We start from the raw sequence: 27,915 nt of genomic DNA, 5'->3' as shown, positions 1-27,915 counted from the left end.
CAAAATACATTCTGCACCCCCCCGTTTGAGAACATCTGACCTAGAGGAACACCTTACTCCACATGATACCCCAATGGCAGGCATCATAGCAATACTGGACCTACTTTGACATAACAGTGGAAGTGGTACCCATGCCACGTCTTATTCCCAGCCGTTCTGGCATGACTATCACATTGCAAACTGCTATGGAAATGAACTTCAACACTAGGATATCACATGCCACTCCAGCAGTAGAGAGGGGTCAGACTCCCAGCACATCATTCCCTGCTCCTACTTCGGATACATAGGCCTGGGGAGAGAAAGGGGCTTTTTTTTTTTAATTCTCTGGTCCAAAGCAATATATAATTCAAGAGAATCCAAGGCATTGAAATGAGACACACTTGAAGGCCCGCTACCATCAGCATCATGTTTAGGAGGAAGATGAAGATGTGCGGTTGATGAAATATACCATCTCATCCGCTAAGGGGGTGATAGGAGAGGTGTTTTCCCAGGATATTTCATTTCCTCATTGCCTCATTCTGGCTGCTGTGGCAGAAACCATGTGGGTATTTCAGTTCCACAAAGCGTCATAATTATGGGGGAGATTTTGAAAGGCAAAAAGAGCAGGAAGGTGCTCAGATCCCATTGGAAGTCAGTAGGAGCTGGACGCCTTGCTCCCTTTGGCCTTGGAAAATCATCCCATACCCATTGTTTTCAAGATACGTGTCTACTCTCTCTTTCTTTTTCTACTGACCCTCTGTCTCATATACATTGTGCTACTGTGTGTGTGTAAAAATAGTGATTTGGTGCTTTCAACCCCAAAGCGAAGTCGACTGACTCGTAACCCTAGCACATCGGGGAGCAGAAATAGCCTGCTGGGTCACCAGAGAAGACCTTTGCTATGCACATCTTAGTCACTGATGACTTTCAGCAGTGCTTCTCTAATCGGTTCTACCCGAACCAACACAATCTGGCACTGACAAAATCTGTTGTACTAAGAAAGCAAAGCAACATCAATACGCTAAAAAGAAGCAATCGCCATGGTGAACAACACAATAAAGTATGAACCCTCCACCACGCAAATAAAAGTGCCTGACGGGACAGAACAACTCCCCAAAGAGAGACCAGAGGAGAACGGCACGTACTGATCTTTCTAGGATCTTTGTTTTCTGTTCCCAGTGACAGGAAAATGCCATTCAAAATGGATACACATGAAGGGCCAGGAATGATTTACACTCAGCTAGCGGAAATCAAAGCCAATAGATCTTCGCCCATTTACACCAGCGGAGGATCTGGTGCACTGCAGCACTGAGACTCGCCTTGAGTTGCATTAGATGTTAGCAGCATCCAATCACCTCTGTTTTATTCATGTCTGAAGCTAAGCATCAGCCAAGCGTCTTCGGGAAATGGACACATCACAATATGCTGAGCAGGTATGGAACATAGGACAGAGCTGGCACAGGGCCTCATTTGGCTGTTTAGGAAACAAAATTGTGGATTTAATTTTACCCAGCAGAGAATTTCCTCTTAAATTTGCTTCCTGACACACTACATTTTCTGGACAGAGGCTCAACAACCATCACTGCTTTGCAGCCCCTAGTTCTATGCAATATCATTAGCATATCATGCCCTCATCAAATGATAGCTCTTCCCTATTCATAAGGCATAGAACTAAGGTTTCAATGCTGGGATCCTACATGGGAAGTCAGTGGGAGATGTTAACTGCTTAGATGTTTTGGGTTGGCTTGTTTTTTTAAAACTGGCCACTTATTTGAACACCTAAGTATGGATTTAGGAGTCTAACTTTAGGCACCTATTTTTGAAAATATTGGCCTAATTCAAGAAGAGCCTTGAAATACCTTCCCAATGGTTTTTGAAGACATGGTACAAAAAAGGCATTATCAGTCATTAATTGTAGCCATTTGGAACTGCTCTCAGCAGCTTAAGTGTAGGCAGGTCAGAAGTTAGCAGCCAAATTAACTTGCACGCCCTGATAACATGTGGAAACATCCCACAAGATGGAGTATTATTTTGATTCTCAATGCAATTCTACAAAGAGACCAGCTAAAGTAAAAATTAGCTAGGGACCAGCCTGGTGAGGACACTGTAAATCTCTGGGCACTGTATCCCTGTACTTGTACATCACATAACAAGCCACAGTCCTACTTTATGTACTGCACATGCTAAATCTTGCATAGCCTTCCACCAAGATCCCTGAATTCAGTGCTCCCCAGTCTTTTGAAAGCTGAGTCCCTGCTTCTGGAAAATGAAACCAATTATGCCCTCTCTTCCCTATCTCCCTCCTTCCAACCACCTGGAGTTGTTAAAGACCAACCCATCCTAACGTATACACTTCATAAGCTCCCTAACCTAGTCCTTCATGCCCTCCCAAGGGTAAGCAACACACACTTTGGATGTAGAACTTCATAATATGATCCTTCCTCTCCTTTCTTATGTGCTTGGATAAGCAGTCAAAGAGTTGGAACATAAGAACGGCCACACTGGATCAGACCAAAGGTCCATCTAGGCCGGTATCCTGTCTTCTGACAGTGGCCAGTGCCAGGTGCCCCAGAGGGAATGAATAGAACAGGTAATCATCAAGTGATCCATCCCCTGTCGTCCATTCCCAGCTTCTGCTAATGTTAAATGTGAAATGCTAAATGTTAGCATTTAAACTACCAGCACTGGCATCTGAGTTGAACCCACTGAAATGAACAGAGCAGTTCACACCATAGAGCTACTGTTTCAGACTCTCTGCAAATTCAGGCAGGCATCACTGCCTTGGTTGCATGAGGATCACATTATGAAGGTTTTCTCCACAGCTGTACAAACTAGGAGTGTTTTTAAATGAAAACTGGGAATCTGGAGAATAACTGAGAGCTCTTTTCCTCCCCACTTTCCCAGCTAATCCTTCGTGTCACAGGTAGATGGGGCATAAAATGGGAAGGGGCCTCCTGGGTCACTGAGTCCAGTCCCCTTCTATCTCAGGCAATCCTTTCATATCATCCCCTTCACAAACTTATCAAGCTCCATCTTGAAACTAGTTTGTTTGCCCTCACTGCTCCTATTGAGAGGTTGTTCCAGAACCTCCTTCCTCTGATGGTTAGAAACCTTTTTCTGATTTCCAGTGTAAGCATATTTCTGGCTAGTTTGTTCCTCTTTGTTATTGGGCCAACATTGTCCTTCAGCTTCAATAGCTCTTCACCCTCTCTGGCGTGCATCCCCTTGATGTATGTATAGAGAACAATCAGATCCCCTCTCTAGGCTAAATGAGCTAGGCTAAATGAGCCAGGCTCTTTGAGGGCATGTTTACGCTGCAACATAAGCCCATGGTTCAAACTCAGGCTCAAGCCTAACCTCTTTTCGGTCTACACATAAATTGCACTAACCTAGGCCTTGCACTAACCCAGACACTAACCAAGTCAAACTGGGACCCAAGATTCAAGCTCTATTGGTTTGTGATGTAGACGTAGCCCCACTGGACTCGTGTGCTGGGAGCCTCCCAAGAGTATTGCACATTTCCACAGGTCTACATGGACAGTCAGTTTTCCCACACTGCACTAAGAACAAAGGGCTAGAGTGGCCCTGGGAAGTTTGGGATGTGGGGGGTGGACTCGGGCCAGCATAACACAACATAGATGCTGGAGCCCTAGGATTCAACAATTCCTCACCTGGGGTTACAAATGAGTGTGGACGTTGAAGCCCTAGTTTAACATGCACAGAGTCTGCTACCATGAGTTCAACTAACCCTGGGCTTACACTGCAGTATAGACAGACCTTGTAAGATGAATTCACCATTCCCCTGATCAGCCACCCCCATTCCAGAGGGATGTGCCCCCTGCGTCCTTAATGGCACGTCCTTAATGTCTGTGGAAATAGCTCCTTACAGTGCAGTTGAGTGTGTGTGTCGCACTGAAGAAGTTAAAGGGAGACCAAGCAGATGGAAACAGCTTATAGAGACCACGCTGTAACAGAGCGGCACCCACCTCTTGGCACAGCCCCTTCTGGTTGGGTGTTTCTGTGGTCTTTAGTTTATGGTGACCCCTGTCAGTGGTTTCTCAGGTGGTTTTTCAAGGACACAGCCCTCCAGCCTCTGTACATGAAACAGAACAAACCCCTTCCAGGGTACATAGTTTTAAAACGTATCCTGGCCCTGGTATGGGGCCATCCCCCTAAGGCTTCCTCCCTGAAGAGGCTGTCTTCTTGCAGCCCTCCCTAGGCTCAGTCCTTACTCAGTCCCAGCAGCCAGCCTGGAGCTCCTTCTTTGCTCCCCTGGTCCCTGCCCACAGACTGTCTTAAGCTTCAGCAGTCTTCCCTGGGCTCAGTCTGGCCTGCAGTGAGCTGTCCGTGATCTTGCTACTCTTCCAGCTAGCCAGACACCTTGTCCACCACCCTTCAAGGTCCAGGAAGCAACTGACTGCTGCGCTGTTCTGCAGCTTCTTTTATATGGCCCAGCTGAGCTCTGAATGCTCTCTCATTGGCTGCTTTCCTGCAACCACTCTCAGCCACTTGGAGGACTTCTCTTCTGCTTCCCTCTGGGACGGGGTGTGGCAGGACCCTGAGCCCTCCAGCAGGGGGCCTCTGGGCCTAGTCCACCCCGTCACACATGCCTTGAAGTGTGCAGTGGTGCCATAATACCAACCGATGGCCCTGAGAGTACAAAAAGAATCATTCCCCATCTCTGCCTTTTCTCTGCCAAATTGAAATAATACAGAGACTCAGTGCTGCAAATGCCAACTTTCTAAGGGTGTTTTGACTGTACACGAGGGCTAAACAAAGGGCTGTTTGTTGTCATGGTGGCAGTAGGTTTTATATCGCTTATGAAGAGAGAGCAAGATGCCATCAAGCATGCAGCCCATGAAGAGAGAACATTCGCAGCGGTAATACAGCATAAACACCATTTCAACTGCAAATTCCCAATGCCCTTTCAAATGGATATGAGGACAATTAGGCTTATCGGGGTAGGCTCTAAAGCAAAACATATATATTTTATGGACAGTTGAGACAGATGCTATTCTCTAAATCCTTGAAAGGCGGAGATGAGTTCCACGACAACTGTGGGGCTCTGACAGCACATAACATACGACAGATCAAATTCCAGTGGTGCTCCAGCAATCGCTCGATATTCCTTCCCCAAAGCTTTGTTGCTGTTAGAATAGCCTAATTGTGCACATTTGCTGGACACTAACAGTTTTAAGGAAAGAATCCAAATGAATGCACTGAGGTTATCTAACTCACTTCCAATTTAGTGGGCTGAAAACAAAGGGGAACACTTTGCAAACATTTTCTGTTAACAGTGAATCTGACTCAGAGCTGCAGAGACCTGGGCTTGAGTTTCCACTGATTTGCATCTTGGGTAAGCATAAAGCCCTTGAAATCATTCGGGCTCTTTCAGTTGATTTCAATAAACTTTGGATCAGGTCTTCACAGGTATGCAGAATCGGTAGACCATGCAACCAGTCAGAACCCTCCAAAAACCCACCTGGTTTTGTTTCAAACGGAACCGGATCTTTTCAATTTTTCTCACCGAAACGAGAAACCAAAAAAAAAATCATTTGGGTTGAGCAAAACATTTCAAACATTGTTTAGAAATGAAACCGTTTCCAAGTGAACTGGTGAAACAAAATGTCAAAATTGTTCATTTCTAAAATGCTGAAATGCTCTATTTTGACTTTAAAAAAAATTCCTCTTTTTTATTTAGCCAAAACTACTCACTAAATTTGACCCAAATTCATGAATAATTCCATTCATCACGAAACTGCATGCTTTGGCAAATATAATACTTGACCCAATAATGTCACCATTTCCCTTCTGTATATATTCCATGCATGGCCTAGTGGCAGGGTTGCCTAATGAAGAGAACATTGGACTGGGACTCAGGAGACCTAGGTTATTCCTGGCTCAGCAGATTGCTTCCACTGTGCCTCAGTTTCCCCATCTGTAAAATGTGGATCATGACACTGACCTCCTTTGTAAAATGCTTTGAGATCTACTGTTGAAAATTGCTATATAAGAGCTAGGTAGTACTGCAGTGTCATGAAGACATGCCACACAATGCAATACGCTCAAAGATAGTTCATATTGTGAAATAACTCGACAAGCCGAAAGCTGTGACTCATTTCCTTATTATATGATTGGGCCCAATGCAAGCAGCAAATCATCTTGATGTTCCAAATGATTACATTATGCCTAACGTGTTTAAATAACCTTCCTCCCTCTTTCATAGACTGGGGGCCAGAATGTATTCAGATGCTGTAATTCACCCTCTTGTACATGGCAGGCAGCACGGATCCTGTAAAGGACTTCATTATCACCTTTTGTGTTAGAGAAGAACACACACTTAGTCATAGAAAGAAGCTGGAAATGTTCCCCAGAGCGACAGAGATACGTGAGGAAAAGGCATTTTAAAATGTTACATTGTGAAACAGTCTTTCATGAAAATGATCGAGGTGACTTTTCATTGGCAAGATTGCGTATCGGTCTGAGTGCTGTATTGGTCTTAGTTTGCGACTTCAAGGCTTCAGCTTGAAAGGTAAGCTGATGAGTTGATCACAGGTTAACGAAGTAGTACTTTAGGTAATGATGACTGGCTTTTCATTGCTTCTTTATTCTTCCAGTGAAGCATGTCTGGCTCCTCAATCTGACTTTACTGGATCAAAAAAGATGGTGGGTAGGTGTGTACATGTGTGTACAGATAAATAGATGGTTAGACAGGTTACAGCTTAGACTGACACCTGTCAGAGGTGGCTTGGTATATGTATGTATGTATATGATTCCCTGTTCTGTTCATTCCCTCTGGGGCACCTGGCATTGGCCACTGTCAGAAGACAGGGTACTGGGCTAGATGGATCTTTGGTCTGAACCAGTAGGGTCATTCTTATGTTCTTATGTAACCCTGCCTCAGCATAGGGGGTGGGGGATAGATTACATGACCACTGGAGGTCCCTTCCAAGCCTGCATTTCTATTACGGGTGTGTATGGGGCTAGAGATACACTAGAGACAATGTCCTGGGTAAATTTTATTGAATTAAGTTTAATGCCTTTGGGGTCCACTGTGTTAAAAATGGAATTGTGTGTCTGTTATTATGACACTGTATGGAACATCTCTAGGAGGAGGAGATATGCTAATATAATTCCTCCAGTTACCAGCTCTTTGAAGCTTTGCCCTGGGCCGGGGGAGAGGGAGGACCTTTTGTCTGCTATGATAGGACAGTTCAAAGATCCCAGCTGGCTTCTCCAGGGCCCAACAGACAAAGAAAGGACTTTTGAATAAATAGCCGGAGTTGAAGCTGACTCAGGGCCTTCATTCCAATCCAGCAAAGGAACAGGAGCTTCTGTCCAAGGGAGGCCCCAGTCCTTACTTCGACTTCGACTTCGACTCCCTCAGGGAACGGATGGCCAGGATCCCCTGGGGGACTAATTTGAAGGGGAAAGGAGTCCAGGAGAGCTGGCTGTATTTCAAGGAATCCCTGTTGAGGTTACAGGGACAAACCATCCCGATGAGTCGAAAGAATAGTAAATATGGCAGGCGACCAGCTTGGCTTAATAGTAAAATCCTAGCAGATCTTAAACATAAAAAAGAAGCTTACAAGAAGTGGAAGGTTGGACATATGACCAGGGAAGAGTATAAAAATATTGCTCGGGTATGTAGGAATGAAATCAGGAGGGCCAAATCTCACCTGGAGCTGCAACTAGCGAGAGATGTCAAGAGTAACAAGAAGAGTTTCTTCAGGTATGTTGGCAACAAGAAGAAAGCCAAGGAAAGTGTGGGCCCCTTACTGAATGAGAGAGGCAACCTAGTGACAGAGGATGTGGAAAAAGCTAATGTACTCAATGCTTTTTTTTTTTTTTTTGCCTCTGTCTTCACTAACAAGGTCAGCTCCCAGACTGCTGCGCTGGGCATCACAAAATGGGGAAGAGATGGCCAGCCCTCTGTGGAGATAGAGGTGGTTAGGGACTATTTAGAAAAGCTGGATGTGCACAAGTCCATGGGGCCGGACGAGTTGCATCCGAGAGTGCTGAAGGAATTGGCGGCTGTGATTGCAGAGCCATTGGCCATTATCTTTGAAAACTCGTGGCGAACCGGGGAAGTCCCGGATGACTGGAAAAAGGCTAATGTAGTGCCAATCTTTAAAAAAGGGAAGAAGGAGGATCCTGGGAACTACAGGCCAGTCAGCCTCACCTCAGTCCCTGGAAAAATCATGGAGCAGGTCCTCAAAGAATCAATCCTGAAGCACTTGCATGAGAGGAAGGTGATCAGGAACAGCCAGCATGGATTCACCAAGGGAAGGTCATGCCTGACTAATCTAATCGCCTTTTATGATGAGATAACTGGTTCTGTGGATGAAGGGAAAGCAGTGGATGTATTGTTTCTTGACTTTAGCAAAGCTTTTGACACAGTCTCCCACAGTATTCTTGTCAGCAAGTTAAGGAAGTATGGGCTGGATGAATGCACTATAAGGTGGTTAGAAAGCTGGCTAGATTGTCAGGCTCAATGGGTAGTGATCAATGGCTCCATGTCTAGTTGGCAGCCGGTATCAAGTGGAGTGCCCCAAGGGGTCGGTCCTGGGGCCGGTTTTGTTCAATATCTTCATAAATGATCTGGAGGATGGTGTGGATTGCACTCTCAGCAAATTTGCGGATGATACTAAACTGGGAGGAGTGGTAGATACGCTGGAGGGGAGGGATAGGATACAGAAGGACCTAGACAAATTGGAGGATTGGGCCAAAAGAAATCTGATGAGGTTCAATAAGGATAAGTGCAGGGTCCTGCACTTAGGACGGAAGAACCCAATGCACCGCTACAGACTAGGGACCGAATGGCTAGGCAGCAGTTCTGCGGAAAAGGACCTAGGGGTGACAGTGGACGAGAAGCTGGATATGAGTTAGCAGTGTGCCCTTGTTGCCAAGAAGGCCAATGGCATTTTGGGATGTATAAGTAGGGGCATAGCGAGCAGATCGAGGGACGTGATCGTTCCCCTCTATTCGACATTGGTGAGGCCTCATCTGGAGTACTGTGTCCAGTTTTGGGCCCCACACTACAAGAAGGATGTGGATAAATTGGAGAGAGTCCAGCGAAGGGCAACAAGAATGATTAGGGGTCTAGAACACATGACTTATGAGGAGAGGCTGAGGGAGCTGGGATTGTTTAGCCTGCAGAAGAGAAGAATGAGGGGGGATTTGATAGCTGCTTTCAACTACCTGAAAGGGGGTTCCAAAGAGGATGGCTCTAGACTGTTCTCAATGGTAGCAGATGACAGAACGAGGAGTAATGGTCTCAAGTTGCAGTGGGGGAGGTTTAGATTGGATATTAGGAAAAACTTTTTCACTAAGAGGGTGGTGAAACACTGGAATGCGTTACCTAGGGAGGTGGTAGAATCTCCTTCCTTAGAGGTTTTTAAGGTCAGGCTTGACAAAGCCCTGGCTGGGATGATTTAACTGGGAATTGGTCCTGCTTCGAGCAGGGGGTTGGACTAGATGACCTTCAGGGGTCCCTTCCAACCCTGATATTCTATGATTCTATGATTCTATGATTCTTACGGAAGGGTTTGGATGGACTGATACCCAGCAGAGTGGAGATGGGGGGAGGACCTGAAGCCCTTGTGGAGTGCAGGGGTGGGGATGATCACTGGTAAGCTTAGTAGTGTGTGTAGGCTCCTTTATTGTTTTAATATGTTTTCTGTGTAATGTGCTTACCTTAAGAATGCAATGCGCTTGCTTAGAAAGAGTGATGGGGCAGCTTGTAACTGTGGGTAATTATGCTGTGATCAGTCTCTGAAGAGAAAGCCAGCAGGCCTGCTTAGGCAGACTCTCTTTGCTGGGAATAACACAGTGAAGGCAGGGAGCTGTGGCAGCCTGGAGATACCAGCTCTCCACCCAAGAGAAGTGATAGCTGGGGAACCGGAAGCCTGAGTATGAGTGCCCTTGCTGGCCCACAAGGGGGAAATACATGTGCATTTATCCTGAAGTGTGACAGGTGTGTATAGAGAGAGAGAGGCAGGCCAGTGCCATTCAGAGATCTGATGAGACTGAGGATTGCCAAGGGCTGCATAAAGGTCATACACAGCTCAAGGCAACCCCTACATGGTGTTATTCAGCCTTTTTTTAAAATGTAGCATTAAACTGAAGATGATGACAAAACAGAAAGCTGTTTCCATTCGGAAAAATCAAAGTTTCATTTTGGCTTTTGCTGACTTTTTCCTTTGTTGTTTTTTTCCCCAAAAACAAATCAGCAAAACCAATACGAGTTTGTGAAACGTTTTAGTGTTGCCAAATCTGCATTTTTCACCAAAACAAGGTTTCAGCCAAAAAATTCTTGCCCAGCACTAGTCAGGAGGCACACCTATGCCAAAGGTCACTGGCTCAGACAACTCCCTCCTGGCTCCCAGGACAGAATGATTTTGGAGGGGACTCAGAGAGTTTTTCTTTGACACCTCCCACTCGTATTTCCATAAGGTCAGTGATCCAGGCCCCTGCCAGGGAGAAGTGCCTGGAGATTTTCCTGACATTGGGAAGTAAACATTAGGCTCTTCCAGCATTCCATTGACTTCATTTGTGTTAATCCCAATTTACATCATTGCGCATGAGAACAGACTAGAGGCAGAGACAGTTAGCGACAGAGTTTAATAGCATTAACCTTGAATTATATGCCCCATTTACATCTCGCACAAACCCAGTTCATAACTCACTATCTGTATTAACCCAGAGATCAGCCCTCCCCTGGTGTGCTAACTCACAAAAGTAGTAGTCATTCCACTTTGCTCTCCCATTGCCAGTCCCAGTAACCACTTTGATGGAGGTAATTGCAGGGATCAGAAAGCAGGCATGTACTGGTGGAAGAAATGAGCCCGGGTGCAAAAAGCAATACGAGGAACATTTATCTTGGACTAAACTGAACTGCGTAGCTTTTTAATCAAACTGGATTTGGTTTTCCACAACCTCACTCCAAGCTCCCCCTAAATGATAAGCCAGCAGACAAAGCAGAACTTGACATTTTAATGAAACGCAGAAGGCAGCTTGGTCACACTGTATATCATTAACATCCCACTAATAAAATGTCAAGCAGATTCGTTCAGGCACTGGGATGCCAGCAGACCTCCCTAAGAAGTCCATGTTCCTAAAGAGCACAACAGAAAAGGGACAGCTCCCTAATGCTGACACATAAGACAGCTGGGTGAACCGTCTGTGCAGTGCAGCTCGGTAACATGACAGGCTATCACAAGGTGCACAGAGAGAGCTGCTAGAAGTGAGCTAGAGTTAAATGGAGGACACCAGCAGACTTGCTCCTCAGTGCTCCAAACACGACTTTTTAAACCAAAAGTAAGAAGAATTCTCTCAAAGGGTCAAACCCTGCCTTCCTTACTCACACAAGTAGTGGTTTTGCCGTAGCAAAGATGACTCCTGTGAGTAAAGAGAGCAGGTGCGACCCACAGAGTTAGGGCTTCTCAACCCTTGAAATGCTACAGCTGCATGCTGTAGACACTCACTACAGCAGTGGGAGGGGATTCCCCCCCATCGGGGTAATTAACTCATTGCCCCACAAGGCAGTAGATAAGTCGATGGAAGAATACTTCCATCAGTCTAGTGCTGTGTGCACTGGGGGTTAGGTCAGCTTAACTATGTTGGTGAGGGTGTGCATTTTTCACACCCCTGAGCGACGTAGCTGGTCCTCTTAGCTTTTGAGTGTAGACCTGGCCGTGGCCCCTCTGTCCTTCAGGATGGACACTATCCCTGATATTAAGTCTGATAAAATGAACACAGACGTTCTGATTCACTCAGACAGTTTTCACACAGCCGCTGTAGAGCTCTTTCTTGGGCTCAGTTCGGGTGCTGGAGCAAAACACGGAGAGGCAGAGTCCCTTCTGGCAGAGGTTTCACTGAAGTGAGAAAAATGAGACCAGCAGATAATGCCTCTGGGCATTCGGCTGCAGAGAAAGGTCTGAAAGAAACTTGTGAGCGAAATTCAGTATGAAAGCAACAAATAAAGACGCGGGTAAGCATCTTAAAAGCGCTACCTGCAGGGGTAACTCTGAAGACCTTTTGAAATCAAGGGCAGTTGGACTTCAGGGGGCTTCGTTCATTTGGATCAGTCCAGGTACAACAATCAGAACCTTCTCCTTCACCGTCTATAAACAACTTGTGATCTGCTGATGGTCAATCACAAAATCAATCACAACTGATGTCACTCTTATTTAATATTGGCCAGAATAGCTGTATTGTTTCCCCTACCCCTTCACTCCTCCCTGCTATAGGAACGTACACAAAATGGACTGCTGCTATTTCTCCCACCGTCTTCTTTATGAGCATCAGGTTGATCACCAAGGAAGCTCATCATCTGTAATTCCCAATGTGCCAAAGTTAGGCTCTGGAATCCATGGCTAGTTCTTCAGAGAGCTGGCAAAAACCCAGACCAATCCAGACTGGGAGACAGGGATTTGGCATTTTATAGCTGTAGCTCACCTAGATCTTTTCAGGAGGACAGAGTAATGATCAAGCAGTGAGACAGTGTGTTATGGCTGTGCTTAGCTAATCAGGCATTTCAAATGAGGCATTTCATATATTCAGCAGTAAGTATGTGTGTTCAGGGTACCAACTTCAGTACGCTTGTGTGGATGCAACCAAGGCCAGAACGTAGCCCAATATGTTGTTTTTACTCTGGTGATGTTATTGTTTATTGACATTTGTAGCAAGGTAGAGTGGCCTCCCTCCAAGCCTGAAAGTAAGGGACCACTATACTCCACCTGGAAGGCAAAGCCAAGCCAGCCCTGCTCCAGCACCAGAAGTGGAGGGCCAGGACAGGAGGTATAAGAGGCAGGCCCTTCAGCTCAATTGGGAGGGAGTCAGGAAATGAGACAGATGTCTCTATCCTGCTGCAGGACTTTGGCCCTGCTACCGAGCCATGTAGCGCCCTGACAGTGGAGGAGACCAAGTGCGGAGAAGAGCTGCTGCCGTCTGCTGATTACCCAGAGGAGACGGAGGACTCACCGACTGGGGAGCCGTGATGACATTGGGATAGGAAGTAGCCCAGGGAAACCAGACACTAGTCTGGTTATTCTGTCTCAGTAAGAGTCCTTGTGTTACAGTGGGATCCTTGCTGACCCAGTGGCAGAACCACCTGCCACTGTTAGGGCCCAGGGCTGGGACCTAGTGCAGTAGGGTGGGTCCGGGTCCCCCTACCCCGCTGCTTCCTACCCCACCCCTGGGTGGCTGCCTATTCACCCCAGGCCTGTGCCTTGTGTGTTTGCTGTCTGCCATGGCTAAGATTGCTCATTGCTGTGCCCTACCCAGGTGGCCAGAGCCATAGACTACTAATTGAATGTTTGTTGTCTGATGCAATGAGACAGAGTGGCCTCCCTAGGAGCCTGAGCCCTATGGACCACTACAGCCTTACAATAGTACCTAGGTGCACCAACCAGGCACAGGGCCCTTTCGTGCTACACATTTCAAAAACACTTAGTAAGAGACAGTCTAAATAGACAAAGGAAGCGGTATCAGTCCCACTTTACAGAGAAATCCACTGCCTTCCAGAAGGCCATACCGCTAGTCTGTAGCAGAGGTGGGAACTGAACCCGGCACTCTTGAGTTACAGGCCCATGCCTTAACCACTAGACATCCTTCTAGTCTGAATAGCTTGAATACCTGTGTTAAACTGGTTCCAAGGTGAATCTGCTGCCTTGCCCGGATCTTGCTGTCTGCTACATGACTCACTTGTAGGGGGTGCTCCATTCCCCTTTCTAGGATTATGGTTACAGTTAGATGTTTTGTCTTCTTGGGTTGGGTACTGTAATTGCAGAAGTGCTCCATTGCCATGGTCTAGCAGGTATCCATGGGAAAAACCACATATTGGCTTTGTATTTACTAGCCCAGCTCCCCTCAACATTTGTCTAGCCCACATCCTGTCCCCTGACTAGATGAAAGCATTAAGTGAAGGGGAAAAGGCAGCCTGGAGAATACGGAATATTACACTGTGCTCGAACCAGCATCAGATTCCATTTTAAAAGCATGTCCTCAGCATGAACCCAGCATCAAGAGGCTTTGTTTCTACAGCTACCAAGCTGTCATGTGCTTGGCTCCAAGGGAAACTCTGTCAGTGAAGAGTGCCAAGGAGGGACCATCTCCAGCAGAGTTTTGGTCGCTCTGCAGACTCCAATTAGATGACTTATTTGCCCTTCCGACATCTTTGATGGTTTAACGTGGCGTTTCACAGATGCATTATACTTATAAATAATGCACTAATGTCAACATGCTTTCTGGGTTCACTTCAACTAAAATATTAACTAAGTTGTCACTTCATCATTTGCTTACTTTGGCTTTTCTTGGATTTAATATTCAGTTTAAATCTTTTATAAATTACCCCATTACCTTTTGTATCCTAGCATGAAATGCACAAATTTCTTTGAACCACTCTTGCGTCCTCTAATGTTAGCAAAGATGAGGATGGGAAGCCTGCCACCCAGGAGCTATTAAAACTAATCCCTCCCATAATTTCCAGTTAACCAACAAGGCAAAAAATAATGACTTTATCAGCTGAAGTCTGTTACATCTGCTTTATTCCCACATTGTAGCATGACCATTTATAATTGAGTTGCGGTTTAATCAACTAAGTGGACCACCTCTTGAGGAAAAAAGCAAAACTAAGTCGCTGTGTTCTTAAGAGCAGCAAAAGAGACAATTGCTTAACTCTGAAGTGTCAATGCAGCAAGCGGAGAATGTTTAAAATCTTATGTAACCCGCGTAGGGGGCTCTTGTTTGGCAGAGCATGTTTTTTTGTATTGGTAAGGTTCTCAAACGCGATTCCTAGTGCTGGAACTTTTCATAGAAACAATAAATATTCTGAGCCATGAAAGCAGTATTTTTAATTTGGGTTCAGGTTTTTTTCCCTGTTAGGTATTAAAGTTTCAGGAAAAAAGATCTGCAAGTGTCTCCTTTGCATTACCAGCAAGTCATTTGCTTTCCCCCAAATGTCAGGTCCTCAGCTGATATAAATCAACAAAGCTCCGTTGACATGGACAGATTGATATCAGCTGCTGCTGATGATTATTAATAATTTGCAATGTAGTCATACCCAGTCAAGGATGGTGATCCTGTTGTGCCAGGTATCTCTGGCTGATCCACTTGCTCTTTCTTGGTCTAGAGAACATCTAATCTGCAGTATTTTAATTAGAACATATTTTGTCTGGGCTTTAAAGAGCTTGATGTGTTACAACCTAAAGCCCTACCTACGTGAGTGTCACTCAAGTCATGCATAGCAGGGACAGAATCCTTGTTCTTCTTCTGCTGCTCAGTAATAGGCTAAAGCCATCCTCTCACCGCCCTCCCCTGCTTTCCCCCCCCCCCCGAGCTGGGCATGACCTGCTGGTCTCTGAACTCATGTGTGTGTGTATATGGAGATCGGGCTTGTGGGTGTAACATACCTGCTTTCCCAGAGCCCCTTAGGCCTCTGCACCACCCGACTGAAGCAGGCATCTGCTGTGCTTCTCAGAGGAGCACAATTCTGCAGATAGACTCCTCCTATCGCAACTGACAGTCCTTTTCTGGAATCTGCCTCGGAGGGCATCCAACCAGAGGTTACCTCACCGAGAAGAAACCCATGCAGTCTGAGTGGGATGACTGATGCAGGATAGTTTATAACTGGGCTCACTAGAGCCCGTATACTCTCTAAACCAGCTATAACTTCCATAACAGAAATGGGGATCTACCAAAATGCATAGGGTCCACCCAAAAAGTCATGAGCCTCCTGCAGTTCCTCGTCTTCCTACTGTATTTGTCTTTAATCATAAACACTTTCTGCATCCAAATCTGACAACGGACAATGATCACATTCATTTTCACTTCCAGTAAACAGAGCCATATGACTTCTCCTGAAGAGTCTCCATGTTTCTGAACCGGAACGTGAGCTGTCCAGCCTAGTGGTTAGAGCTAGGATGAGCGACAGGAGCCAGAACCATGGGACAAAGCCAGAGTCAGGGACCAGGAATCAAGTCAAGTGTCAGAACTAGAGTCAGAATCTGGGCAAGGGAGCAGGACTGGGGCGACAGGAGCAGGACAGGAGCAAGGCTCAGAACAAGGCAGGCGCAGGAGCGGCCGTAGCTGCAGGTGTAAGAATTGAGCAGCCATCTCTGCAGACCTCAGAGACTTTAAGGCCAGAAGGGACCATCGTGATCATCTAGTCTGACCTCCTGCACATCGCAGGCCACAGAACCTCGCCCACCCACTCCTGTAACAGACCCCTGACCTCTGGCTGAGTTACTGATGTCCTCAAATCATCATTTAAAGACTCAACGTGACAGAGAATCCACCATTTACACTAGTTCAGACATGCAAGTGACCAACGCCCCATGCTGCAGAGGAAGGTGAAAAACCTTCAGGCTCTCTGCCACTCTGACCTTGAGGAAAATTCCCTCTCAGCCCCAAATATGGTGATTTGTTAGACCCTGAGCATTTGGGTGAGACTCACCAGGCAGACACCTGGGAAAGAATTCTCTGTAGTAGCTCAGAGCCCTCCCCATCTAGTGTCCATCACAGTCATTGTAGATATTTGCTGCAAGCAGTTGCAGATCGGCTACATGACAGTGTAGGCAACCTCATCATAACATCACTTCCATAAACTTATCAAGCTCAGTCTTGAAGCCAGTGAAGGTTTTTGCCCCTACTGCTCCCCTGGGAAGGCTGTTCCAGAACTTCACTCCTCTGATGGTTAGAAACCTTCATCTAATTTCAAGCCTAAACTTGTTGATGACCAGTTTGTATCTGTTTGTTCTTCTGTCAGCAGTAATGTTTAACTTAAATAACTCCTCTCCCTCCACTGTATTTGTCCCTCTGATGTATTTACAGAGAGCAATCATATCTCCCCTCAGACTTCTTTTGGTTAGGCTAAACAAACCAAGCTCTTTCAGTCTCCTCTCATAAGGTAGGTTTTCCATTCCTCGGATCATCCTAATAGCCCTTCTCTGCACCTGTTCCAGTTTGAATTCATCTTTTTTAGACATGAGAGACCAGAACTGCACACCATGTTCCAGGTGAGGTCTCACCACTGCCTTGTATAATGGTACCAACACTTGCCTGTCTCTGTTGGAAATACCTTGCCTGATGCATCCTAGGATTTCATTAGCCTTTTTCACAGCCGCATCATATTGGCAGTTCATAGTCATCCCGTGATCAACCAATACACCCAGGTCTTTAACCTCCTGTGTCACTTCCAACTAATAAGTCCCCAGTTTATACCAAAAAATCTTGTTGTTAGTCCCTAAGTGAATGACCTTGCACTTTGAACTATTACTCCAGTTTACAAAGTCATCTAGATCTTCTCGTGTGATATGCCGGTCCTCCTCCGTATTAGCAATACCTCCCAAGATCGTATCATCTGCAAATTTTATGAGCCCAATCCCGCTTTTTGTGCCAATGTCAGTAATAAAAATGTTAAATAAAAATAGTCCCAAGACTGATCCTGGAGGAACTCCACTAGTAACCTCCCTCTAGCCTGACAGTTCACCTTTCAGTATGACCCATTGTAGTCTCCCCTTTAACCAGTTCCTTACTCACCTTTCAGTTCTCATATTAATCCCCATCTTCTCCAATTTAATAATAATTTCCCATGTGGAACTGTATAAAATGCCTTATTGACATCCAGGAAGATTAGATCTACTGCATTTCCTTTGTCTAAAAAATCAGTGATCTTCTCAAAGAAGAAAAGGAGTACTTGTGGCACCTTAGAGACTAACCAATTTATTTGAGCATAAGCTTTCGTGAGCTACAGCTCACTTCATCGGATGCCGATGAAGTGAGCTGTAGCTCACGAAAGACTATGCTCAAATAAATTGGTTAGTCTCTAAGGTGCCACAAGTACTCCTTTTCTTTTTGCGAATACAGACTAACACGGCTGTTACTCTGAAACTTCTCAAAGAAGGAGATCTGGTTGGGCTAGCACAATCTACCTTTTGTAAAACCATGTTGTATTTTATCCCAATTACCATTTACCTCTATAGTCTTAACTACCTTCTCTTTCAAAATTTGTTCCAAGACCCTGCAAAAAATTGAGATCAAACTAACAGATCTATAGTTTCCCTGGTCATGTTTTTCCCCCCTTTCTTAAATATAAGTACTATATTAGCAATTCTCCAGCCACAGGGTACGGCCCCCAAGTTTATGGAGTCATTAAAAATCCTTGCTATTGAGCTTGCCATTTCATGTGCTGGTTGCAGGATAGAGATAGGATGGCACACACCCCTGGGCTCTAGCCCACCATCTGTCTTCCCGGAAGCATCCCATCTCTATGCCCTCTACCACATGGACCCCTAAGGATATTGCCAGCTTGGAGGACAGGACCATAAAGTGAGGTTTGGGACCAATTGAAGTTGACATAATAGAGTGCTGGCGTTCACAAATTGCACCTAACAGCTTGTCCTCAGTACACTGTCCAAAACCATCAAAGTCAATCCTCTGAAACACCTAGTTCTGAAAAGATTCCACTCTCTACTAAAGTGCAAAAAACCCAAGAGTTTCCAGTAGGATAAACGAACAAATATATTGAAAACAGGCATGTAGAAATACTTGTCCCCTATGTGAGCTGCATCAGAAGAGCTTTATGCATGGAGAAGCAGAAAATAAAATATAAAGCAACTGAGAGGAAGATGAAAATGATCTGGAGGCATGATTTAACCATACAGGGCCTAATTTGTAGTTTTTAACTCCAAAAGGGACAACTGTGATCATCCAGTCTGACTGAAGTTTGCAGATGATACAAAGCTGGGAGGTATTGCCAATTTAGAGAAGGACAGGGATATCCTACAGGAGGATCTGGATGACCTTGTAAACTGGAGTAATAGTAATAGGATGAAATTTAATAGTAAGATGTGTAAGGTCATGCATTTAGGGATTAATAACAAGAATTTTAGTTACAAGCTGGGGATGCATCAATTAGAAGTAACAGAGGAGGAAAAGGAACTTGGAGTATTGGTTGATCATAGGATGACTATGAGCTGCCAATGTGATATGGCCGTGACAAAAGCGAATGTGGTCTTGGGATGCATCAGGAGAGGTATTTCCAGTAGGGATAAGGAGGTTTTAGTACCGTTGTACTAAAGGCACTGGTGAGACCTCGCCTGGAATACTGTGTGCAGTTCTGGTCTCCCATGTTTAAGAAGGATGAATTCAAACTGGAACAGGTACAGAGAAGGGATACTAGGATGATCCGAGGAATGGAAAACTTGTCTTATGAAAGGAGACTCAAGGAGCTTGGCTTGTTTAGCCTAACTAAAAGAAGGCTGAGGGGAGATATGATTGTTCTCTGTAAATATACCAGAGGGATAAATACCAGAGAGGGAGAGGAATTCTTTAAGCTCAGTACCAATGTGGACACAAGAACAATAGATATAAACTGGCCACCATGAAATTTAGACTAGAAATAAGACAAAGGTTTCTAACCATCCGAGGAGTAAAGTTTTGGAACAGCCTTCCAAGGGAAGCAGTGGGGGCAAAAGATCTATCTGGTTTTAAGATTAAACTCAATAAGTTTATGAGGAGATGTTATGATGGGATAACATGGTTTTGGTAATTAAATATTCATGGTAAATAGGCCCAAGGGCCTGTAATGGGATATTAGATGGGGTGGGATCCGAGTTACCCAGGAAAGAATTTTCTGTAGTATCTGGCTGATGAATCTTGCCCATATGCTCAGGGTTTAGCTGATTGCCATATTTGGGGTCGGGAAGGAATTTTCCTCCAGGGCAGATTGGAAGAGGCCCTGGAGGTTTTTCGCCTTCCTCTGTAGCATGGGGCATGGGTCACTTGCTGGAGGATTCTCTGCTCCTTGAAGACTTTAAACTACGATTTGAGGACTTCAATAGCACAGATATAGGTGTGAGGTTTTTGCAGGAGTGGTGGGTGAAATTCTGTGGCCTGCGTTGTGCAGGAGGTCAGACTAGATGATCATAATGGTCCCTTCTGACCTAAATATCTATGAATCTATGACTGCCTGCATAGCACAGGCCAGAGAATTTCATCTCGTGATTCCAGCATCCAGCCCAACAATTTGTGGTTCATAGAATCATAGAATATCAGGGTTGGAAGGGACCTCAGGAAGTCATCTAGTCCAACCCCCTGCTCAAAGTAGGACCAATCCCCAATTAAATCATCCCAGCCAGGGCTTTGTCAAGCCTGACCTTAAAAACTTCTAAAGAAGGAGATTCTACCACCTCCGTAGGTAACGCATTCCAGTGTTTCACCACCCTCCTACTGAAAAAGTTTTTCCTAATATCCAACTTAAACCTCCCCCACTGCAACTTGAGACCATTACTCCTTGTCCTGTCCTCTTCTACCACTGAGAATAGTCTAGAACCATCCTCTCTGGAACCACCTCTCAGGTAGTTGAAAGCAGCTATCAAATCCCCCCTCATTCTTCTCTTCTGCAGACTAAACAATCCCAGTTCCCTCAGCCTCTCCTCATAAGTCATGTGGTTCCGGACCCCTAATAATTTTTGTTGCCCTTCGCTGGACTCTTTCCAAATTATCCACATCCTTCTTGTAGTGTGGGGCCCAAAACTGGACACAGTACTCCAGATGAGGCCTCACCAATGTCAAATAGAGGGGGACGATCACGTCCCTCGATCTGCTGGCAATGCCCCTACTTATACATCCCAAAATGCCATTGGCCTTCTTGGCAACAAGGGCACACTGCTGACTCATATCCAGCTTCTCATCCACTGTCACCCCTAGGTCCTTTTCCGCAGAACTGCTGCCTAGCCATTCGGTCCATAGTCTGTAGCTGTGCATTGGGTTCTTCCGTCCTAAGTGCAGGACCCTGCACTTATCCTTATTGAACCTCATCAGATTTCTTTTGGCCCAATCCTCCAATTTGTCTAGGTCCCTCTGTATCCTATCCCTGCCCTCCAGCGTATCTACCACTCCTCCCAGTTTAGTATCATCCGCAAATTTGCTGAGAGTGCAATCCACACCATCCTCCAGATCATTTATGAAGATATTGAACAAAACCGGCCCCAGGACCGACCCCTGGGGCACTCCACTGGTTGAACTAGAGCATCTCTGTTAGGCTATGTCTACACTTGGAGCTGTGCCCTCTGGCCCCCCCATATACATACTCGGCACAGATAGTCCATGCCATCACTTGCCACTGCCCCATGCCACTACTATTATGAGTGCTAGCCTATGTGTACTTGAACTGAGAATCACATCTCCAGCTCCAAGTGTAGATGTATCCTTAAAAGAGACATCCAATTTTTACTTAAGTGTTGCCAACATTGGGAAATTTACCAGCATAGCTATTGCAGAATAACCTTGAAAATAGAGTAATAATTCTGGAATAAAATCACTTTGATTCTGAAAGAGTCTCCACACGGGGAAATTATACCAGAATAGTTATAGAGGAATAGTTGATGCCATGCCTATTCTAGAATAATTTCCCTCACATAGACACAACCTTAAAATTTCCAAGTGCTGGAGAATTTACCTTACCTCTTGGCAACCTTTTCCAATGGCCCTCAATGTTGACTTCAGTTAAGCCATGCCAATTGACACCAGCAGAGAATTTGCCTCAGATTAGGGCTGGCCAGAAAATCAGAATTCTGTCTTCTGAAAAAATTTTGAGAGTTCAATATTTGATTTCATTCCAGTGCAGAACACAAATGCAACCCTTTGAAATATTTCAGGAAAAACAGCAGAGCAAGCTCTACCCCAGAGTAGCCAATAGCTCAGAGGTTAGGGCATTCACCTGGGATGTGGGAGAACTAGGCTTAAGTCCCTGCTCCAAATTAGGTAGAGCAGTGAGCTGGACCTAAGTCATCTACCTCCCTGATGAGTGCCTAATCCCTGAGCTATTGCTACTAGGTTGCTCTTGCATGAGAAATTCCATCCTGAACCTGAGAAACCTGTCTCAACAAAATTTTCATCAAAACAGATAAATTTCCATGAAAAGCTTGGTTTCAAATTGACATTTTCTGGCAAAAAATGATTTGTCAAAAAATTCCCACACAGCTATACACCTCTGCCTCAATACACTTTAACTGTACAAAGTCTAAAACTTCCCTCAACACACCCAGACAAACCTGCAAAAAACATTTGTTCAAACTGCCAGTTAACAAATAGATTGCTTATTTTCTTTTCATATAATATAATATAATTAATATAATAATATAAAACTCTGTATAATTGGATGCTTTCTCTTTCAGGCCTCTTTCAATCTGTAGTAATGCATTTTTCGTGTATCTATGGTCTTGTCTACACTACAGGGGAAAGCCAATCTAAGCTAAGCAATTTGAGTTACGTGAATAGCGTAACTCAAGTTGACGTAGCTTAGACCTATTTACCATGGGATCCACACTACGTGATGTTGATGGGAGAGCATCTCCCGTTGACTCCCCTTCCTCTTCTCATTCGGATGGAGTACAGGAGTTGATGGGAACGTGATCTGTGGTCGACTTAGTGGGTCTTCACTAGACCTGCTAAATCGACCGCCGATGCTTTGATCACCATGCATCGATCCCCCAGTAAGTGTAAACAAGCCCTGTGACAGTGAAGGTGTAGTTATGATCTCCCAACTATGCAGTAAGAAAAACAAAAAGGGGGAAGTTACAAATACACAAAAAAGAAAAAAAGGAAAGAAGAGAATGTGGTGAGAACAGATATCTTCAGAGGTGCTGGAACTAGGAGTGCTGGGGAGGGTGAAGTGGTTTCCATCACATACAAGGTTTACAGTTTGGTTCAGTGGCTCTCAGCACCCCCACTATACAAATTGCTCCAGCACCCCTGGATAGCTTGGTCTTCTACAGAGTTCTTTATATGTTCAAGAGTCAGGCTACATCTACATCACAGCACTTACAGCGCCACAGCTGCACCAGTACAGCGGTTCTGCTGTACCATTTGTAGTGGCGAGGCTCTAAGCTCTAAGCTCTCCCGTTATAACACCTGCCTCTGCAAAAGGCAGTAAGCTATGTCAGCAGGAGAAGCTCTCTTGATGACATAGCACTGCCTACACCGGCGCTTAGGTCGGTGTAACTTACGATGCTCAAGGGTGTGGATTATTCACACCCCAAGTGACGTAGTTATACTGAAGTAACGCGTAGTGTAGACAAGTTCTCACCTGGAGCATTATTGAAGTGGCTCACTGTGCCACCTAGTGGAGACTGTAGGAACTGCACCCTCTTGGAAAAGTAAGTTGAGACATTATTAGCAGGGGATGTGGAGATTGGACAGAAGTTTCTGGAACTGGTATTTGATTGGTTGGGAAGCAGAGAGGTTGGAACAAAAGGATCTGATTGGTGGATGTCGATTAATGGTAAAAGGGCTTGGAAAAAAGAAGAAAAAGGTCACCTTAAACTGTAGCAGCACAGTCCGAGCCCCAAAAGAAATGAGAGTTTTCCCATTAACTCTAACAGGAACAGGTCTGGGTCCCAAAAATCAATGGGGCTACAGACATTAAACACCACCGTTTGTGTTGTTATCAGAAATTGGCTATGGGGAAAATGGCTGATGTAAGTTTAATTTCAGTGTAAAATAAATTGCTTGTCACAGATTATAACCAGAGCTGGTTGGGGAATTATCATTTTCCCTACAAGTTTCTGTTGAAAAATTTAAAACTGAAAAAATTGTTTTCCAGTTTTCAGCACAAAAAAATGAATAGTTTAATGGAAAACTATTTTTCAAGGAAATAAACCATTTTTGAAGAAAAAAATTGTTTGACAGAAAAAATTGTCAAAAAAGTTTCCAACAGCTCTAACTGAAACATTTTTCCTGGGATTCAATGGATGAATCTAATATCAGTGCAAGGACAAACACTCAGGCCACAGAGCCTGCAGGCTTCATTCCTTCCCACATGCTGGCCAGAGCAGCTGGCTGGGAGGAGAGCACTGCTCTTCAAGAAGGGGTGAAGTAACTTTCTCCCTTCCCAGAGAAAGGAAAATGGTTATTATGACTCTCTGAAGCATGTTTTATTCTCTGCTTCTGGGGTGATACAGATGTGCACAGCTTCTTTCTCAGAGCAGACTGTAAAGTTACATCTAGCCCAGAGAGTAAGTGACTTTCCCAAAGTCACAAGGAATGCATGCCATGGTTGAGACTTGAAGCTAGTTCCTTGCCCAGTGCCATAAGCACAAAGCAGATGCTTCTTTCTAAATCAGCCAGCTGAGCCTACACCCTCTGATGGAGAAAAAAAATGTGAAAATGATTGATCAGACAGATAGAAGTGAGCAAGTACTGCCTAACTGCCTATCTACTTATCCATCCACCCAGATGGATTTCTTATCCTTTTTTATCTTTTCTTTATTTGCCATCTGCTTTCCTGTTTCTTCATTCCATTTTCCCGGCCCATAGAGTTATCAAAACAATTTCACCATTTCGCCCACCAAAGGACATTTTGCTTGTTTGTTTGTTTTAATTTACTTCCTTAAATGATACTTCTCAGTACTTTGAATTCCAAACTCGTGTGGATGCCTGCTGCACGTTTGACATTGCTCCAAGGTCGACAGCACTACAAAAAAGCTACGGGATTCAAGTCATGCTGCAAATTCTTGATAAGTAGCTAGTAAGCAGTTTCATTTGTATAGGTGATGACAAATTTTAACTCTAATAAGATGCACATCAAAAGTTAGCAGATTTAATTAATTTTGTTTGTATTAATGTGTTTCTGCAATGACTGAGCCCAACCAGTTTGAAATTAGCTAATTTAAAATTGCAGAATAAATCAATCGAGGCTGAAAGACCCAGCTTGCTGTAAATATCTTGCCGTGTAATCTTCAGCTGTGTAAGTAAGAGCACTAATACATTTTACCACTCTTCTTGATTTCATTGTTTAACCCATACATCAAAATGGTCAGCATCAGACTAAAATCCTATGGGGGGAAATTAACCCTTATGTGTAGTTTTATCCACTTTGAACCCTGTTCATGTCCCCACTGAAGCCAATGGGAGTTCTGGATGCACAAGAAATGCAAGGTTGGGCTATAAGCAAGTCACTGTGATCAAGTTACAGGTAAAATAATAGGCTACCAGTCAGTAAGCTACATAAGACCATGATTCAGTGAGAATTTAAGTGTCTGCCTAACTTTAAGCAATTGCACTGATCTCAATGGGACTCCTGTCCTTCTTACAGTTAGACACCCTGTGGACTGGGGCCTATCCAATATCCTCCCAAAATCAACAGAAATATTTCCATTGACTTCAATGGGCATTGGATCTGTGCTCCTTGAAATGTGTGGGAAAAGTGCTATTGAGTTCAGCAGTTCAGGATCAGGCCTTAAAGGAACTGCTATTATGATGCTGCTGTGGTATGAAATAGAGAGCGTTTGAGCCAGAAAATTCAGATCTGGGTTTCAGCGCCCGAGGAGCGTTCAGATCTGTGGATTCAGCCCATTATGAGCATTGGGGCCAGTTGCAAAAGTCAGAGCCAGATTCAGTTTCTAACCTTCTGCCTGGCTCCAGAGGTGTCAGAAACAGGGAGTCAGTTCAGGCCTGTCTCTGGTATTGGCTACGTAAGCTCAGATAATTTCCCATGTAAAATCCATCAGACTGTGTCAAAATGTATGAATGCCCAGACATCCGTCCATCTCACGTGGTGGTGGGGATAGACCACAGAGCCGTGTGGTATGGAGTCACCATACCCCTTGGACAGTCTCTTCTGTCCTCTGCTCACTAATCCTTCTCCCCCAGGACACATTCCAACCCTCTCAACAGCTCTGAGCAGCCGCCATCTTGTTCAGAGATCAGCCACCCTAGAAACGTTTCCTCTTTCTCTCACCAAATGTGGAATAACCCCACCTCCTGCTCCCCAGTACCACCACCCTCACACTGTGTCCAGTCACGCCTGCCACGGGCCAGGTTCGCCTCTCTGACAGTGGTGCTACTTCTTTATGTGAGCTCCTCGCTGTCTGAGAGACTGCTCATCCTGGTGACCTGCCATGGTTAGAAACAGGAGCTGTGTGCCATAGGAAAGGGGAGGTCCCTAACCTCCTGACGGGCAAAGCATGGACTTCTAGTCTTGAAGGCTTCAGAGCATTTTAGAGCTCTCTCAGCCCTGTGAAGCAGGACCAGTGATGACTCAGGGACACAGCTTTACAAGCAAAGGGACACACACACACAGAACATATTCCGGCCCCGATTCAGCCAGGTACTAAAGCACATGCTTAACTTTAAGCACATGAGTAATCCCACTGACTTCAATGGAACCCCTCACATGCTTAAAATTATGCACACACTTAAGTACCTTGCTAAATCAGGGCCACAGTCCCTGACTCTGCCAGGGGATCCATAGGCACCCAGTCCTATTGATTTCATTAAAGTGTAAGGGTCCGCACCACAGAAAAACATCTGACAGGGATAGTCTAAGAGTACTTATTCCTGCCTCAGCTTGGCGGGGGCACTGGTTGACCTCCTGAAGCCCTGTCCAGCCCTATATTTCTATGCTAGCAGACCACATTGCAGTATCAGGACTGTATTGGGATAATACACATGACTGGAATATTGGTATAGAAGGGTACAGCTTGCTCAGGAAGGACCAGCAGGGAAAAAAGAGAGAAGGTGTTGCCTTATATATTAAAAATGTATACACTTGAACTGAGGTTGGGATGGAAATAGGAGACAGACTTTTAGAAAGTCTCTGGGTAAGGATAAAAGGCGTAAAAAACAAAGGTGATGTCATGGTAGGGGTCTACTACAGACCACCAAACCAGGAAGAAGAGGTGGATGAGGCTTTTTTAAAACTAACAAAATCATCCAAAGCCGAGGACTTGGTGGTGACGGGGGACTTCAACTACCCAGACATTTGTTGGGAAAATAATACAGCAGGGCACAGATTATCCGGCAAGTTCTTGGAATGTATTGGAGACACTTTTTTATTTCAGAAAGTGGAGACAGCTACCAGGGGAGAGGCTGTTCTAGATTTAATTTTGACAAACTGGAAGGATCTGGTTGAGAATTTGAAAGTGAAAGGCAGCTTTGGTGAAAGTGATCATGAAATGGTAGGCTTCATGATTCCAAGGAATGGTAGGAGAGAGAATAGCAAAATAAAGACAGTGGATTTCAAGAAGGCAAACTTCAGCAAACTCAGGGAGTGGGCAGGTAAGATTCCATGGGAAGTAAGTCTAAGGGGAAGAACAGTTGGCAGTTTTTCAAAGAGACGTTATTAAGTGCACAAGAGGAAACTATCCCACTGCGTAGAAAAGATAGGAAGTCTGACAAGAGACCAAACTGACGTAACCAGGAGATCTTCAATGATCTAAAAATCAAAAAAAGAGTCCTACAAAAAGTGGAAACTAGGTCAAATTACAAAGAATGAATATAAACAAATAACACAAGTATGTAGGGACAAAATTAGAAAGGCCAAGGCACAAAACGAGATCAAACTAGCTAGAGACATAAAGGGTAACAAGAAAACATTCTACAAATACATTCGAAGCAAGAGGAAGACCAAGGACAGGGATGGCCCATTACTCAATGATGGGGGGGGGGATAACAGAAAATGTGGAAATGGCAAAGGTGCTTAATGACTTCTATGTTTCAGTTTTCACCAAGAAGGTTGCTGGTGATTGGACGTCTAACATAGTGAATGCCAGTGAAAATGAGGTAGGATCAGAAGAGGCTAAAATAGGGAAAGAACAAGTTAAAAATTACTTGGACAAATCAGATGTCTTCAAATCACAAGGGCCTGATGAATGCATCCTAGAATACTCAAGGAGCTGACTGAGGAGATAACTGAGCCATTAGCAATTATTTTGAGAAGACATGGAAGACGGGAGAGATTCCAGAAGACTGGAAAAGGGCAAATATAGTAACAATCTATAAAAAGGGAAATAAGGACAACCCAGGGAATTACAGACCAGTCAGCTTAACTCCTGTACATGGAAACATAATTGAGCAAATAATTAAGCCATCAATTTGCAAATATCTAGAAGATAATAAGGTGATAAGTAACAGTCAGCATGGCTTTGTCAA

At 44.7% G+C, this 27,915-nt stretch overlaps 1 protein-coding gene across 2 annotated transcripts in view; it reads right to left on the bottom strand.

The window, feature by feature from the left end:
- CPLX1 (complexin 1) overlaps window positions 1-27,915 on the bottom strand; it is a 218,717-nt gene that overhangs the window by 176,967 nt on the left and 13,835 nt on the right. The window contains exon 3 of one of the 2 annotated variants that reach the window (XM_073345780.1): window positions 1,299-1,453. The exons of the other annotated variant lie outside the window; for it this stretch is intronic. Coding sequence (XP_073201881.1) covers window positions 1,299-1,326 — 28 coding nt within the window. The 5' untranslated portion in view covers window positions 1,327-1,453. The remainder of the gene's footprint in view (window positions 1-1,298; window positions 1,454-27,915) is intronic. 2 annotated transcript variants of the gene reach the window in all.

This window comes from Lepidochelys kempii, chromosome 5 (genome assembly GCF_965140265.1).
Source record: "Lepidochelys kempii isolate rLepKem1 chromosome 5, rLepKem1.hap2, whole genome shotgun sequence".
Lineage (NCBI taxonomy): Eukaryota > Metazoa > Chordata > Testudines > Cheloniidae > Lepidochelys > Lepidochelys kempii.
This window is presented reverse-complemented; position numbering and strand designations above follow the sequence as displayed.